Source organism: Balaenoptera musculus, chromosome 1, assembly GCF_009873245.2.
Source record: "Balaenoptera musculus isolate JJ_BM4_2016_0621 chromosome 1, mBalMus1.pri.v3, whole genome shotgun sequence".
In the NCBI taxonomy this organism is placed as follows: Eukaryota; Metazoa; Chordata; class Mammalia; order Artiodactyla; family Balaenopteridae; genus Balaenoptera; species Balaenoptera musculus.
The window spans coordinates 159,880,983-159,898,457 of record NC_045785.1 but is presented as its reverse complement, the minus strand read 5'-3'; the positions used below and the strand labels follow the sequence as shown (position 1 = coordinate 159,898,457).

Below are 17,475 nucleotides of genomic sequence, written 5' to 3'. Positions count from 1 at the left end.
GCAATAAAGGAAGCTAGTCATGTAACAGTAATCATCTTAGAAAGCTTTCACAGGGTTCCGTTTTCATATGTATTCTGTTGTCTATTTTGTCTTTGTTACATTTCCATTTTCTACTTGATGGGTTTTTTTTTTTTCCAGTGATAATGCAGAATTAGAAAACAATGGATATAAATTTAATTAAAAGCTTACTTGGAAAAAAATACAAGATGAAGAAGAAAAGTAGTTAGCATCCTAATTCTCAGAGAAGTAAACAGAATTAGAGAGTTAGATAGTAACTCCATAAGGCTGGTAACTGGTGGAGTCAGTATTTGAACTAAGGCTCTCCAGACTCTGCTCTTTCCACTATGTCAGGCTGCCTTCCTGAGGCGCTATAGTTTTGGTATGGCTTTTTTTTCCCCCCCTGAACTTTAAAAAATTGTATTATCAAACTAAGGAGGATGGTCATCTTGATATTCTCTCCCGCCCCCTTTTTTGGTTTTTGACTAGCTTAATTACTGTTTAGAGAAACTTTAAAACTTTGAATTCTTTGTAATATTTGACTTAGTCAAGTAGTAAGTATTAAGTTTGTTCAAACCTAGAGCTTATAAATCCATTCAGTATCTCCTGCTCTTATTGTATTTTAAAATGTTTCCTTCATTCTGTTATACTGTTTGAAAGAATTTTAAAATACATTAATAATAAGAAGAAACAGTGAGTATATATTTTATCTTCTAGATGCATGAGAAGAAAAATAAGATTTCCTTACAAGAATGTAACTAATCTTATCTTGTTAATAATTCCCAGGACTGCCAAATAAAAATCATAAGAATATGAAAAATGAGGTACATAATGCTTACTATACTGGAGGCATGCAATATAATTTTTGAGGTATAAACATCATGATAATACATAATGATTAAAAATTTATGTTAACTAAATTTCCCCCTCATGTTTGAGGCCAGGGAAAATTTACAAAAACAAGGCAATATTTAGCATATATGTGCTTTCAAATTTCATCTTTTTAATCGTATTTTATATTAAATCATATTTATATTAAATCTCAAATTTACCTCTGCAATCTCTATCCTTTTTGCAAGATCATCGAGAGAAAGACAGCTTTCATCAGAAGGCAGGTTCTCCTGTAGACTATAAGATTCTTCTTCAGGAGAAAGATCTTGAAGATCAGGGTCTTCCTCTTGGTTATCTTCATATGAAAGGGAATCTTCAGGATCTTTTAAGCATCCTTCTAAAAGGCTGTTCAAATAGTCTTCTGTTTCCTTACTGACTTGTTCGTGTTTATCTCCCTGTTCCTCTGGGGCCATATACACCTCTGGAAGCACTGTACTTAAATCAGATACTTGATTATTTTCGCAAAGTACACTCTCAGAGCCCTCTGAGTCAGTCTGCCCCTGTGGTGATTTTCCATCACTGTCTGTGAGATCAGGTTGCTGCAGCTCATTTAATTCATTGTTCTCAAGTTGGTCTGTGGGCAACGCCTCAGAAGCATCCTGAAGTAGCAACTGGAGTTCTTTTCTTTGCGTCTGTGAGTATTTACCCTCAGAAATCAACGCAGGAGGTATATGGTCAGAGCCTGGTAAAATCAGTGGCTCTAGCACTGACTCGCTGGAAACCTTAGGATCCTTAGCAATGCCCTCTATTTCGGCCACATCTTGGCTGGCGTCTGACGGAGTCAGCTGCAAGCGGCTGTCATCCTCACAAGCATTCCCTGAAGAGTGTAGCCCAGACCTGCTCCCTGCCGACTCCAAGGGCAGGGCGTGGAGCTCCAGTGTGGCTTCAGCGCTGCAGGGCGGCTCCTCCGTGTGGCCCTTCCCTGCAGTTACCGGAAGGCTCAGGGGATCTGCCTGCCTGTCCATCTGATTACAGCAGGGACTGCTCTCTCGGGTCTCTTTTTTATGGTGGCTTTCTTTTCCTGATTCCATGCCAAGACAAGTTTCACTCTCTGAAAACGAAGGAAAACAAGTTGTTTTAAGATTCAAAACAGAACTTTGTACAGGAGGGAAGAGAAAGGACATGAATAATATGTGGGACACAATGATATTCTAAACCTCTGAAATGGAAATTCTACCTGATGGATAATAGTGTCTTTAGGTAGAGGAAACATCCTAAACATTTAGTAAGTAATCCTTTAGATATAAAAATTAACAGAGATTATTCAAAAACATGTTAAAATATGAATATATAATTTAGTCTTCATTATAATTGAAAAAGTCATTTTTTCAAAGGTTTAGAAGATATTCTTCTGAGCTTTATTGGCTGTATATATTTAAACGAATATTTTAAAGTGTAGAAAAATTATTTTCAGTGTATTTAAGACATGGTATATTAAATAAATAGTTTTACATGATGAACCATAGTAATACATAATTTAAAGTGTAAGAAAAACAATACTGGTTCTGATCTATTAAAACTAAACTAAGGAACATAAGTCTGTTCTGTTCAAATTTATTTAAGCATAATATCCTTAATAATAACATCCTTAATTAATGTGTTGGAAAATTACTTGTAACTTCTTAAAGGGAGGCAGTCAAAGGTAGTGGTATAAGGCGTAAGTCTTGGTACCAGGCAGAAATGGGTTTGGAATTTTAATATTTCTTTCAATTTCTATTTTAAATAAAACAATTTAAAATACTTTTCTTTCACTTTAAAACTAAACCATTAAAAACTTTCACAAAATATATATTGAATGCATAAACTAGTAGATAAGAGGGAAGCTTGCTCATGATTCAGTTTTTGGTCAATTAAGCATTCCTAACTACCACAGGAGTTTTAACTTTTTCTTGTGTCATATATTGTTTAATTTATACAAATCATGGGCCAAAGGTTAAAATCAAGGATGAAATATAGTGATGATTATATTCTACCTGGTTTTTCATTTATTGGTACTTTAATAATTACCAATTGGCAATGGCAGCACGTACCATACCAAAGAAAAGACAGAACTTAAATGCCATTTTCTGGTTTCAGAGAATCAGGGATGGAGGCTGGCACCTCAACTCTGCACTGCTGAGCTTATTAGAGTTCGTATTACCTCCCCCAAGGCCTTAACTTGAACATCAGATGAGGAGAGGACAAGGAAAAATAGGTCTCTTTTGGGGAGAGTACAGCATTCTTTGTCTTGTCCCACCCCAAGGAATCATTCAAAGTTTGGAAGACTGCAAAAAAAAAACACATGGACATTTTAATTCCCATTAGGTTGTCTGCTTCACCACTGAGCTTGCTGGTCTGCCTCTCTGTTAAGATGCAGGACGTCAGAGCAAAGAGGGCCCCAGCCAGATGGAAAGGGGGCCAAGCTCTCCTCCACAAGTTCCCAGTACCCAAAGGTTCAGAAGACGGCCCTCAAAACACATCCATAGAATTCAGAGAGTAAATAGCATAAACACAGGGCGGAGAGGGCCCCACATCAGAGGAACGGGGTGTGCTGTCTCTAGCTGAGGGCCAGTTACCTAAAGGACCACAGATGTCTAGGAGAGCAACTTGGAAGTAAGCGCCTCCTCAGTCGGTCCTGCCGGAGCCACCACACGTCCCCATAGCCTGGATTCCATCCTATGCACTAATCTAGCTAGCTTCACCAGAGAGCAGACCATGCTCCCAGCCCCTGCAGAGCTGGTGGACAGAGAAGAGCTTTGAATAAAATGAGATTTAAGTGTTATGGTAAAGTTTGGAATTGAATAGGACTAAGTCATAAAGAATCAAAATGAGACTATTTAATAGCTCTAAGTGACTGAAAAGTTAGAGAATCAGCCTGAGATGCCATTACATGAGTAGAAAGTGACGTGGCTGACTATAGTTACTTAGACAAAATACAATCATTTTAAGTACTGTTTCTAATGAAGCAAGATACCACTTAAGTGGTGTGTAATAAAGACTACGCATAGGTACAATGTATTACTTATAAAATACTGGCCTGAAAACAGTTGCTTCATTCCACTATTAGAAACAATATAAAATATGAAAAAAAGTAGTAATTTAAGATGCAAAGGGCAAGAGTTTCAAACTAGATCAGGAGAGTAGCTATAGTTTGTTTGATGCCATATAAAATCTAAGTGATATTTTTAATACATATTCAGTCTCCAAATCAGACATAATATATGCTATTTTATAATTTGTTATATCAAATCAGGCTTTTGGGGAAAAACTTAAAACCTGTCTTTACAGGTAATGAAAAACAGTCTGCTGCCTCACCCTCCCACCTGTCTGATTCCTGCTCTTTAGGTGCAGCCACTTTTCAATTCCTTTAGCTGTTTCCTCTCATATTTACCCTCCATTTCTAGATAAGATTTACATTGTTATTTATTGACTTTTCAGTTTTAGAGACCACCTACTGACTTCCTACTATGGAAGAGAGTTAGTTCTCATGGTTCCTCTCCCCAACAATGATGTTTTCTTTCTCCTCCTCTAGCTCCCATTACAATTCAACACAATTCTGGGGCAAATCAATATTCAAATGTTTATGTTACTATGGCTTTGTAAATATTATTCACAACTGACCCACACTATGTACTCTGATACGTCTTCCTTTCTCATTTATGCTTTGTTTTCCTTGGTGTTGATAACTGCCTCATTACTTCATTAAGAAAAAAAAACTTTACCTATGTGTCTTCAAACTCTGACAGATGTACAACTATGGCATATGTACCAACAGGCAATCCATTAGTTTTAAAACATATCCTTCTTGAGTCCCTGACCTGGAACTCCTCTCCAGGGCTGCTACACAGGTATCATCCTGGAATTTCCTTTCCCAGTGATACTAGGAATTCATTTTGGTTCTATTTTGGAAACCTTGTTTTCTCTGAATCCCAGGTCTTCCTCTTTGTTTATTCTCTCTTAGTAGAACATTTCCTAAGAAAAGGTACATGGAAGGTAAACTTTCTAAGATTATTCACATCTGAAAGTCTTTACTTCTTCACCCCTGACTAAAACTTTGGTTGGGTAAAGTTTTCTAGGTTAGAAATCATTCTCTCTCGCAATTTTGAAGGCACTGCTGTATTGTGTCTAGCTTCCAGTAGGCCTCCGATTCGGTAGAAGGGGAATATAAAGGTCTAAATGCTTCTTGTACAGTGTTTTAGCCCAACCTTAAACCCTTAAATTTAGAGGTACCCTCTGTGCTTCCAATTCCCAAACCTTCCCAAGCAGAAATCAACCTTTTCCCTGTAGACACTTAGTTTTTGGCTTTCTCTGGTATGTTAAGCCAGGTGTCACCCATCTATCTGCTTCCCAGCTTCCAAAATTTTCTGGATGTCATATCTGCTGCTGGTTCCTTGCCAGTTCTGTCCTTCTGGCTTTCTGCCTTTAAGGATTCCCTTCAGATATTTTAATAGTGTTCCAAAAAAAAAAGTGGAAGTAAATGTTTGATCCACTATGTTTAACCAAAAATATTTTCTGAATTTTCTACAAGTATGTATCATAGTATAAAACTTATTGTTAATGTTTCTGTTAATATTAAAATGAATTTCTGTTAATTGGCTCTCCTGAACCCAAAGATCTAGTGAGGTAAATTTACTAATCCCTATTGCATTGACTTAAGATGTACTAAAAAAAAATTCTACTCTGATGAAATAAAAATGGAATAAAAGCTGAGTGTATGACAAATACTTAATAATACCAAATTAAAGAGGTAGTTCTAAAATGAGAAGTTAGACTTAAACCTAAGTTCTAACACATGATCTACAAATGCACATACCTTTGCGTTACTCTCTTATCTCCCATTCCCCCATGAATTCTCTTTAGGGAAAAATCCCCTATACAATACATGATGTGAGACTAAAGCATTCATGAATTAACACATTTCTTATATTTTCTGAGTATCTCATTAATTATCATCAGGTAAAAACATCTGAGTGATATCAGGCTTGAAAAAGAAATTTTCAATGTTAATATCTATTTTAGCAGATGGAAAGAAATGTGCCTAAATTAAGTCTGAACTGTCAGTAATAGTATAAATTAGTACAACTTCTACAGAGGCTAATTCAAAACTAAAAATGTACACACTCAGTCATCAGGGAAAAGCAAGTTAAAACCACAATGACATTCATATCCACTAAAATGACTTAAAAAAAAAAAAGACTGACAACATTAAACGTCAGCAAGGATGTGGAACAACTGGAATTCTCATATATCGCTGGTGGGGGTATAAAATAGGACAACAGAGTTGGAGAACTATTTGATAGTTTCTTAGAAAGCTAAACATATACCTTCCCTATGACCCAATGACTCCACCCTCAGTTCTTTACCCAAGAGAAATAAAAACATGTATCTACAAAAAAAATTCCTACCGTTTTATTCATGATATCTCCAACGTGGAAACAACCCAAATATCTATCAACAGGTGTATGGATAAACAAATTGTGGTACAGTCAAAAAGTGGAATACTACTCAGCAATGAAAGGAAATGAATTAATGATACATACAACAATATGGGCGACTCTCAAAAAAAAAAGGATGCTGAGCGATTCTACTTATATTACATTCTAAAACAGGGAAAACCCACTGATAATAAGAGACAGCACAGGGTTGCCTGGGACTGGAGGTGGGAGGGACTGAGTGTAAGAGGGCTGGGAGAAAGATTCTGGAGAGATGAATATGTTCCATATCTTGTCTGGGGTAGTAGCTACATGAGTGTATACAGTTGTCAAAACTCATCAAATTATACACTTAAAATGGGTACATTTTATTGTACGGAAATTGTACTTCAATAAAGTTGATTTAAAAATGGGAAGGGAATGATAAATAGAAAACTCAGGATAATGGTTACCTCAGAGATGGAGTGAAGCAGGTGATGGGATAGAGAGGAACACAAAGGTAGCTGTAACAGAACTGACAATTTAGTCCCTCGTTGGGTACAAGGTTCACAGGTCTTCATTTTTCTATCAATTGTTAAAGTGTATGTATGTTTCATATTATTTTTACATATAAAATATTACTTAATAAAAATGAATTAAAATATAAATTAATAAAAACGCATGGGCTTCAGGGTCAGAAAAATAGGGTTTAGCTTTGTGTTCTAATTAGCTCTGTTCCGGAGTAAGTCACTTACCTTCCTTGAGTTTCTTAAAATGATTTAGCTTACCTTAAATTGGTTGTTAGGAGGAAAAGATGAGATAATATACATAAAAGTATTTTGAAAATATAAAAATACTCCATAAATTACTTGAAGACTTTAATAATGGTAGATTAATTAGAAAAGTAGCAATGAATAACACATAGAGAACATTAATGGAATACTAGTAGTAGGGGGTGGTGATAACATGAGGAGGAAGTGGTGGAGGAAGAGTAATGGGAGCAGTGAGCACATATATTTCTTACCTTGTGCCAGGTACTGTTCTAAACTTTAATGAAATTACTAATTTAATCCTCATAAGAATCCTATGAGGTAAGAACTATTAATGTCCACCTTTTGGAGCTGAGGAGAGGGAGTGACAGAGAAATTAGGCAACTTGCTTATGGTCACACAACTTTTTTTTTTTGGCCGCACCGTGTGGCATGCAGGATCTTAGTTCCCCAACCAGGGATGGAACCCATGCGCCCTGCATTGGGAGCGCGGAGTCTTAACCACTGGACCACCAGGGAAGTCCCTTAGGGTCACACAACTTTAAGTGGTGGAGAGAGGATTCAAACCAGACCAGTTTGGTTCCAGAAACAGTGTCTTTAACCACCACACACACAAAAAAGCAAGTTACTTATTATATAAGGAGCTTAAGACCAAGATATGTAGAGAGAAAGAAAAGGGAAAGTCTCACTGTAGAACATGTAAGACATTAGAAATAAGGAATATGGGGTAAAACAAGGACAATATATTAAATACAAATCATTTAAAGTAATATTTTCATATTTCTCTTTCTCCCATATTCTTTCTTACATTTCTATGTATTTATTCATAGAATAACCAATCTGAGTAGGCTCATTATGAGAGATTTGACATTTTTCTTTAAAAGATATTATTTTATCAGACTTGGCAAGATTTCTTTCTCCAGAATTTAGTCCACACCCTCCCCATAAAATGGCTATTAATGAAATGTCTTCATTGTGAAAGTCTTTGATCCACACAACTTACTTAGCAGAAGTATGCTGTAATTTAATTAGAAACCAGAAGACCCAGGTTCTAGTTGTGAATCAAAGCACCAAGCAAGTGGCTTAAACGTGGTATCTCAGTTTCCTGTCTGTGCCACCTATCTCTCAGTAGAGCCCAAGCTAGAAGTAGTGCCAAGCTAGTGCTGGGCAGTGTCAGACTCAAACAATCAGCATGTAATAACAGCCTTCTTCCCAATGTGCACAGCAAAGAGACCCATTCACACCCAAACTAGGTGACTATTTTGTGACTTTTTCCCCTAAGATTTTTATGAAGCTCATTGTATTCTGATTTCCAAAATAAAAATGACTGGAAAAAAGAGACAGGAAGAACAGAGTATAGTAGGATTGACCTAAGGCAACCCAAATTTGCCTCATAAGAGAAGAGGGGATAAAGTAAGATTTTGGGGGAAAAAAACGTAAAGAGAAAAAAGCAAGTGAAATTGCAGGCATCATCGTCATCATCTTACCTCTTCAGGCAACTCAAGTCAAAAGACCTGATGCTGCCTGTTTACTATCAGGGCTCTCAGACCCAGGAACATAAAGCCCAGGAATATAAATTAGTACTAAAATCATAAACAAGGAAAAATAAATGCCCTAAAACATATTTATTTATCTTTATTTTCTAAATTTTTTATAATGAACATACATTACTACTGTAAGAAAAAAAATTTCTAGAAATCTTTAACTTTTGACATAAGACACAGTGCTATAAAATATACTATGAATGCTATAGAAATATATATATACAAATTAAAGTATACCATATGTTAGTCAACAAAAAAAGGAAGAGAATAAATTACTATAGATAAACTATAAGGATACAGAGCTTATCTTGATAATATCTAGATTTACAGAAAAAATTTCTGATAAAGTTTGTACAAAAATTGATTTTTTTTTAACAGAAAGGGATGTCTGAATACACTAAAACCAATTCTATTTCAGAGCTTATTTGTACAATCTTGTCATATTCTGTTAGACACATATAACCACCTACTGAAAACATGAAATAATTTTATGTTTTTATAAGAATTCAGATTTTATCATTCCTACTACTAGATATCTAAAAATAGAATTACACAACGTAAAAAAATCTTGCTTTGCTATTTGTGTAGGAGAGGTATACGCAAAAAAACTCCTTCACAGCAACTCAGATTAACACTTGTAGAATATTTATTACAAGAGCCAGGCATATCCTTTATATCCCCCTGTAATTTAAAAACATACCCGGCTCTTTGGCTGTAGCTCCTCTTTCCTTTGGATCTTCAGATACTATTAACTGCGTAAAGCATTTCCTTCCCAGGGACTTCTGTACAGCTGCCATCTAAAAAGATTTTTAAAAAGAAGAAGAAGAAAAAAAAAAACTTTGGAGGAAACTGTTACATTAATTACAAAGCTGAAAATAATTTGAGAAAGGTTTCATTATTTCCTAAAACAGTCCATACAACAAACATGATACAACATTTTTCCTATAGACATTTTCAAAGAAAATCTCTTACCTTATGTTTGGATAAAAGAGGACTGTAGAAAAAAAGAGAGAAAAAAAAGAATTAAAAAAAAAAATTACAGCAGCAATATGCTTCCAAACAAATGCCACTGAAAGGGCTGTAAAAAAAAAAAAAAAAAAATAGAGCTTCTCTGGATTCTAATATTAGCACAGAACATTTCCACTGCTGAAACATTACCACTGGTTCACATAGTTCAAAGTGCAGCTATCTCATGTGTTAATCTCCTTAGATGGCCAATAACTAATGAAAACCTCCACAGAAAACCTCCATAGAAGCTATAAATACTGAGATTCAGGGGGGAAAATGTCAACCTTTTGCTAATAATGTATTTCAAGAGCATTTCACAGATATTATTAAAATTTTAGTTTATGCCATTATAGTCTAAAATTATGGTGGAAGATAATTTTATATGCATTATCCATAGAAAAGGATAACAAAAGTAATCTTTAAATACTATATTTTAGGAAATACCCAAGATAAAAGAATGCATATATTCACCAAAAGCATACACAAAAATGTTCACAGCCATTTTATTCATACAATTCAAAAACTGGAAACAAACCAAATGTCTATTAATAATATAATGGATAAATAAATTGCTGCACAGTCATATAATGAATCCACACAGCAGTAAAGCAGAGCAAGTTACCATAACATGTAACAATATGTAACACCAACATAACCATGGGCAAAAGAAGCTAGATACAAAAATCTACTCTGTGTGATTACATTTATATTAAATTACAGAACAGGCAAATACACTGTTATAGAACCCAGACAGTAGTTACTTTGCGGGATGGGTACTGACTTTGTACACAAATTAGGGAGCTTTCTGAGGGGCTGGACTGTCCTGTATCTTGGTCAGACTGGTAGTTACACTATGTATCTGTACATGTACAAATTCATCAAGCTGGGTACTTTAATGTATGTATAACTCAAAAATATTTTTTATATTAAAAATTTTAGGAGTATAATTTTTGGAAATTATCAAATTTAAAGCATAAAAACTTGGGGTTTTGTTTACTATACCATCCACTATTCATTAGCCAGAAATTCTCTAGTGATCTGAAGCAATGTGACTAGCTTTTAAATTATCTGTTGGCAAGTTACCTTATATTTAAAAAGAGGAAAAACAAAGAAAAAAAAGTCATGCTCATATTAGGTTCAATAAATATTTGTTTTTAAATAATTAAAACATTTGTAACACATTAAAAAATTATTAGTTCCATGGGAAGGGCAGAAAAAGTGTCTATATTGAAATTTGAAGGTAAGAAAACAATCTCCTTTATCTATTTTAAAAGATTCCATTGTTTAAAAGCTCTACAAAGTCAAAAGTTAACCTATTTAACTCACTAAGAAATTAGGTTATAATGCAAAATCCATAAAAATAGTGTTCCAAAGGTTCAAATTGACTAACACAAGAAAATTGTACATCCCAGAAATCTGCACTAGTTTAATCACTATCATGTCCCCTCACCTTTAAAATTCTGAGTCTTCAAATAATGAATTAAAAATATATATATTTAAGTGCTTTATTATTACTATATTCAGTTTTAAAAATCCAACTCTTTGATACAAATCAAACAATTTAAAATTATCTGGTAAATGGAGTTTTCCTTCTACAGTATTTTGGTTAAATACCATAGTGCATTTGCTTTCCAGTATTAGACTACTCTTAAAAATGTGTTTTTACTCTAACCTAGAAACACTGACAAACATACAAACATTGAAAAACAATTATAATAAAAAATCCTAACACAAATTTTTCCATCTGAATGGCCTAATCTCTTAACCAAAAAGTAGTCAAAATTAGAAGTTACATTTAAAAATTTCTAATTAGAAGGTGCTTTGAATTTTGTAAAGTAGACCTTTCACTGAGTTTAGTGTAAGAAACAGATAAAAGCTGAGAAAGGAACCTAATCATTTTATCAATTTTAATTTCTCCAGTTGAAAGCATTAACAAAACAAAGAAATGAATCTTGTATTTCAAATATTCAATGCTACAGTGCTTCTTCAATATTCTATTCCAACTCATTGTAAACAAATACTGAAGTACTTACTCTTGATGTGTTGTACAAAATTTAGCAAGCCGTTCAAAATCCTCACCATTAAATCCTCTTTCTGAATTCCTCAAAGATGTAACTGTATGTGGTTGTACAGTTTTCCATTTTGTTTCTAAATGTAAAATATTTGTTAGTCACTGGCTGTTACAAAACATGTTTAGGAGGGAAAAAATAGTTAACTGGCACCACTGATAAAGATCATCATGCAGAAGTATCTTCTCAACCCCAAAGTTAACACAGAAATAGCTAAGTGATTACTTTTCATTCTAAGTAAATATTATCCCGGAGACTAAATTAGCCAATAGGACATACAAAGGGATCAGAAGAAATGCAAACAGTTGCAAGTGTTCTTTTCTTGGCACTGATATGAAGAACAAAATACAAAGAGAAAAATTTTCTTACAACGACATAAACTTGTGGTAAAAATGCTACTTTCTTTGCAACATTAACTTGACTAGTAATGTCTATTTCCTAAAACTAGGTCAAATATGTTAACTTTCTAGAGAGCAACTTGTTAGATTATTGATAATTCAACATTCTGTTAGTCTGTACTCACCCCACTGTTCTTGAATGGCAGAAAGATTTGCGAGCAATTGCTCATGATACAGTCGTTCCAGCTGAATGAATTTCATTGCTTTCTCATCTGAATAGAAAATTTGAGGAAAATAGAAATCCAGCCTAAAGAATAATGTCCTATATCAGTTGATAAATTTGAAGGTTGCCAAAAAATGAGAGGACTCTAAATACTTTTAAATTTAAACAAAACTTAAGTGAGGTTTCTTGGTTTTGAAGTAGGTAAATTTTAATGTAGCATATCATGCAGTAGCTACCTGGGTTCTATTCTATCAGCAAACAGTAGAAACAAAAAGAAGGTTTTAATGTTCAAGGAATGCCTGCTTGCTAATAATATCTTTAGGAGAGTCAATTAAATATAATTTAATTAGAAATAGGACCCATGTGGAATCCTGTAATCTAAGTGTTTCCCCCCCTTTTTTTTCCTCTCCTTAAATTACCTTCTGTCAAGAAACTATGTTACCCTCTAGTCAAATGTTTGTTTCTGATTTCAACTGCCTGTGATCCTTTACTTATTTCTCACTGAATACTTAAAAAAAAAAAATTAACTTGCCACAGTGATTTTCATAATTATGTGCTTCTACTTTTTTGGTAGATTTTCTTATAAACTGCTGCCTTCTCCATCTGTATCACACATTTAGCATCATATGAGGTCATAATAAATTGTCCAACTGTCTACCTTCCTTTGGGCCATGTTCTAAATGTTGACCCAGAAAGAAGGAAGAGAAAAATCTCACTGTTTTAGCTTTTTGTCCTTCCCATGATCACCCAGAGGTTTAATTCTCTCTCTCATTTGTAGTCTTAAAGATATGCCAGGAATCATAAAATAGGCCAGGGAGAAGCAGAGACAATTCCATTTTCCTCTGTGCATGGCTTAAAAGTATACCAATGTTTCTCAAACTTTACTGAACATAAAAATTATTTGGGGCTTCCCTGGTGGCGCAGTGGTTGAGAATCTGCCTGCCAATGCAGGGGACACAGGTTCGAGCCCTGGTCTGGGAAGATCCCACATGCCACGGAGCAACTGGACCCGTGAGCCACAATTACTGAGCCTGCGCGCCTGGAGCCTGTGCTCCGCAACAAGAGAGGCCGCGATGGTGAGAGGCCCGCGCACCGCGATGAAGAGTGGTCCCCACTTGCCGCAACTAGAGAAAGCCCTCGCACAGAAACGAAGACTCAACACAGTCATAAATTAAAAAATAAATAAATAAAAGAACGTGAATTTCTTTAAAAAAAATTTATTTGAAAATCTTGCTAAAATAGAGATTCATGGGTCTGATCCCTAGCAGCTCTGATTCTAAGGCCCATGAATTTTCATTTCTAAGAAGCTCCCAGGGATGCTGATGCTGATCTGCACTGCACTACATCATACTCATTATTTGGGTAGTTCTAGCTTCCCTTCCATAAGAATTTGATTTCCTACATACTTAGAAATGAACTGCCACTGTCTGAAGTTTCGTTTAGTAGTTTACTAGATAGGGTTCAGGATGATAACTGCTTATCCCTCAATCTGTGGTGAAAGTCCATAAGGTTAGGAGGAAAAAGAAATCACACAAATGGGGAAATAGAGATACTTAGGATACATTCTTTCTAGAGTATATATTGGGCCATCTTTGAAAAACAATTTCAAATGAGGAAAATTTAAAAGCTAAGGGAATAAATCTTTCCTATACAAAAGTTAACATTGCAGTCTCCCTTGAGAACATTTATTCTGTTTATTACTAGTGAAGAACTCAATCTTCCCTTTACTGATATATAGCTACAATAAGACAGTTATGAGATTTACTATGTATAATATGCTTGACAGACTCTAACGTACGGATATTACTTGACTTGTACTTCTGTTTAATTCAAAAGAAAAAAAATTCAATGGGTTTTTTTTTTTTTTTGGCAACATGCTTTCCCCCCTCCCCCCAACACACAAATATTTAGATTTTGGTAAAATTAGGGCTTGTTCATGGGAGGTCAAATTTGGGTGGTTCTAGAGAATTTTCTGGAGTGACAAATTCCCTACATCTTGTTTTCTGAGATGGTTACATTGGTGCATACAATTAAAACCCAGTGAAAACAACAGATTATACATTTCATTGTATGTAAATCTCAGTTTTTAAAAATGGGCAGTTCTGTATGAAATCTGTGAATTTCTTCTTGTAATTAAGAAAAGGATACAGTCCTCCTCCTGGAAATAGGACTCTGCTATCTGTTAAAAACAAATAAAAAACAGAGGAAATTAAATTAACATTTGGATGAAAAGACAAATTTAGAAGAAACGAAGACCTTGAAATTCTCAAAGTCTTTGATATTGAACTAAGAAAACTCTTATTTAACTACATTCACCAGTTCAGAAAAAATCTGACTGTAGGCACAGGACACATTTCTGAAGTCACTTATCTCAAGAAAAGCAAACATAGACATTCTTTGGTCCATATACAATCTCATTCTTCCTACTCTATTTCAAGTCAAAGCAAACATCACTGATTCATTAGAGTTTAGAAGTAAGAATTCTAAAGAATGAGGGAAATGCTACTGAGGCTTATAAAAGTATAACATGAGTGAAAGGATGACTTTATCATAAATTAAAAAGTTGAAATATGTCATGTCACATGAGATCTTAAAACCTATTCATTTCATTTCTGTTTCACAAACTACCTCATGGGACACTGATTTTTCATTCTCTTTTGATATTTCAGAAAAGGACAGACCAAGTGCTAATAGTTGAGCAATGATGTTTGGAATATATACAAAGTGCTGCACAGTATAAAGGGCACTGGATGGGAGGGTGGGGTCCAGAGACTCATGATCTGGACCCAGTTGAGGCTTATCACTTAGCATATTCATTCTAGAGCACCTTTAAATTTAAAAATTCTTAGATTCTAAAAACTTTGGGATCTTTTATTTAGATCTTTATTTAGATATAGCATTTATAAATAGAATAGTAAAACCGAAAGTATTCACTGAGAAATATTTGCATAAATTGACTACTGTCATATTTAAAATATTTCATTAAGTACTTTACACTTTCAAACAGTTTCCACTGATTTTTAGTAAGTCTCTAGTGAAAAAGGTATTCCATTTATAGATCACTATCTCCATTTTCCAGGTAGCTGCCAAGGCAAAGAGCAATAAAGCACTTGTCAAACCTATAAGCTAGCAATAAAAAGGAATGGTTTTTCCCAAATCCCACAGTGGAAAAAGGATAGTTTTAAAGGAAATATTTGCCTAGCTTAAAATTTATTCTATATAGCTAACATTCTTCCAGGAGCAACATAGCAATATAGATGGACTCAATCACCTCTTTGTAAACTGTTAATCCATTAGCTTTCAGATTTCCATGACAGTTCTAGTACCATAAGTGCAACCAAAAAGACAGGGTCATGGGACTTCCCTGGTGGTGCACTGGTTAAGAATCTGACTGCCAATGCAGGGGACACGAGTTTGAGCCCTGGTCCGGGAAGATCCCACATGTCACGGAGCAACTAAGCCCGTGCACCACAACTACTGAGCCTACGCTCTAGAGCCAGCGAGCCACAACTGAGTCTGCAAGCCACAGCTACTGAAGCCTGCACGCCTAGAGCCCGTGCTCCACCACAAGAGAAGCCACCTCAATGAGAAGCCTGCGCATCGCAACGAAGAACAGACCCCGCTCGCCGCAACTAGAGAAAGCCCGCACGCAGCAACGAAGACCCAACGCAGCCAAAAATAAATAAATAAATTTAAATATATAAAAAAAAAGACAGGGTCATGAAACCCAAGGTCTCAAAAATAAAAGGCATTTCCAAGGTGAAAGGGCAGCTTGAAAAATAAATATACAGATCATTTCCCCTATAAAAACCTACCCCTGGCAAGTCTAGCAGGGCAAAAGAAAATGTGATTTTCTTTGATGCCCCATATGTCTAGATCTGGGAGGTAGCCTGGTAGAGCAGAAAAACGTGAGGTTTGAAAGTGAATAACCTGACTGCGTTCTAGTCCAAGCTTTGCCACTACCAGCTGTGTGACCCTGGACATGTCATTTCATGTCTCAAACTCAGCTTCCTTATCTGTAAAACAGGGACAATAATACCTACAACTCTGAGACAGGGCTGCTGTAAGGACTAAGTGAGGGAATGTGCATCTAGCACAGTGCCCAGCACATAGCAGTAAGTGCTTAAAATGGTTTTCGAGTCTGACTCTGGACCAGAAGTGAGAGAGGCAGAGTAGAATCATGTGAAGAAGTAAGTTGAAAATCACTTTGGGATGGTAATAATTTTAAGGTTCTCCTGGTTTCAGGCTTCGTTTACCTACCAGAAACAAAAAGAAAGGGAATTAGGAAGGTGTATTTTTTCGGCCATAGTCTCACAGAGTGGCTTCAAGGATCCCAGCGGAGCCATATCCTGCCTGAGTCTGAGTTTCAGTATAAGCTCACTGAGCACAGAGTACAGCACTTGATCTTTTTCTTCTTACTTCTATATGAGAGACTTCTAAGTTTATGACTTCAGTTACATATTTAAAGCTAACCTGCAGTCATATTAACTAAGTCAGTGTAGGAAGATTACTCAAACCCAAGAAAAATAATTTTTAAATGGAATCTTCAAGAGTTCCAAGAGCTGAAAGTGTAAGTATAGCTAAAGTAATCGTAGTCATTATATCAAATGGCCTTTAGCATATATTCATCCATATAATATCATGTTAAAAATAATATAATTGTCCCCTAATTAACTCTTCCCATCCATACGTCCTTATTTCTGTTAGTGGTACTACCATTCCTTTCAACTGGATATCCTAGCATTATTCATCTCTGATTTCCTCTTCATCCCTTTTTTTACTATCTACACCAAGTCCTTCCATCAAGATTTCAAATTCACCCCTCTGGATTTACACTGTCACCACCTTAACCTAGATGCTATTCTCACCTTATGCCTGAATTATAAATTTCTTGTTTTAGCTCTTATTTTTATCAAGATTACACATGTATATGGTTTAAGGAGTCAAATAGTTCCATGAGGTGTGTTAAAAAAGGCCCTACCCTTCTTGCCCTATTCTCCTTTCTTCAGGAGCAAGCACTTAGATTTCTCTTATCTGTTTAAAATAATTTTTTTTTTGCTGTATCTCTAAACATTATGCTTATATTTGCTATTTCTTTGATTTTTTCAGTTTTAGAAAATGAGGATTGGGTCTTTTCCTCCTCCCCCATCCAAACCCTACAAACATATACGACACACACTTTCTCTCACATATTCACCTATACCATGTTATTATATTGTAGTAATAGGTAGATAAACATTTAATGT

At 35.2% G+C, this 17,475-nt stretch overlaps 1 protein-coding gene across 4 annotated transcripts in view; it reads right to left on the bottom strand.

Annotated features, from left to right (window-relative positions):
- CNST (consortin, connexin sorting protein) overlaps window positions 1–17,475 on the bottom strand; it is a 128,224-nt gene that overhangs the window by 26,906 nt on the left and 83,843 nt on the right. For all 4 annotated transcript variants that reach the window (XM_036849445.1, XM_036849447.1, XM_036849446.1 and 1 more), the window contains 6 exons: window positions 14,378–14,408; window positions 12,192–12,278; window positions 11,633–11,747; window positions 9,564–9,585; window positions 9,292–9,388; window positions 1,050–1,939 (listed from right to left, as the gene is read on the bottom strand). In XM_036849445.1, coding sequence (XP_036705340.1) covers window positions 1,050–1,939; window positions 9,292–9,388; window positions 9,564–9,585; window positions 11,633–11,747; window positions 12,192–12,278; window positions 14,378–14,408 — 1,242 coding nt within the window. The remainder of the gene's footprint in view (window positions 1–1,049; window positions 1,940–9,291; window positions 9,389–9,563; window positions 9,586–11,632; window positions 11,748–12,191; window positions 12,279–14,377; window positions 14,409–17,475) is intronic.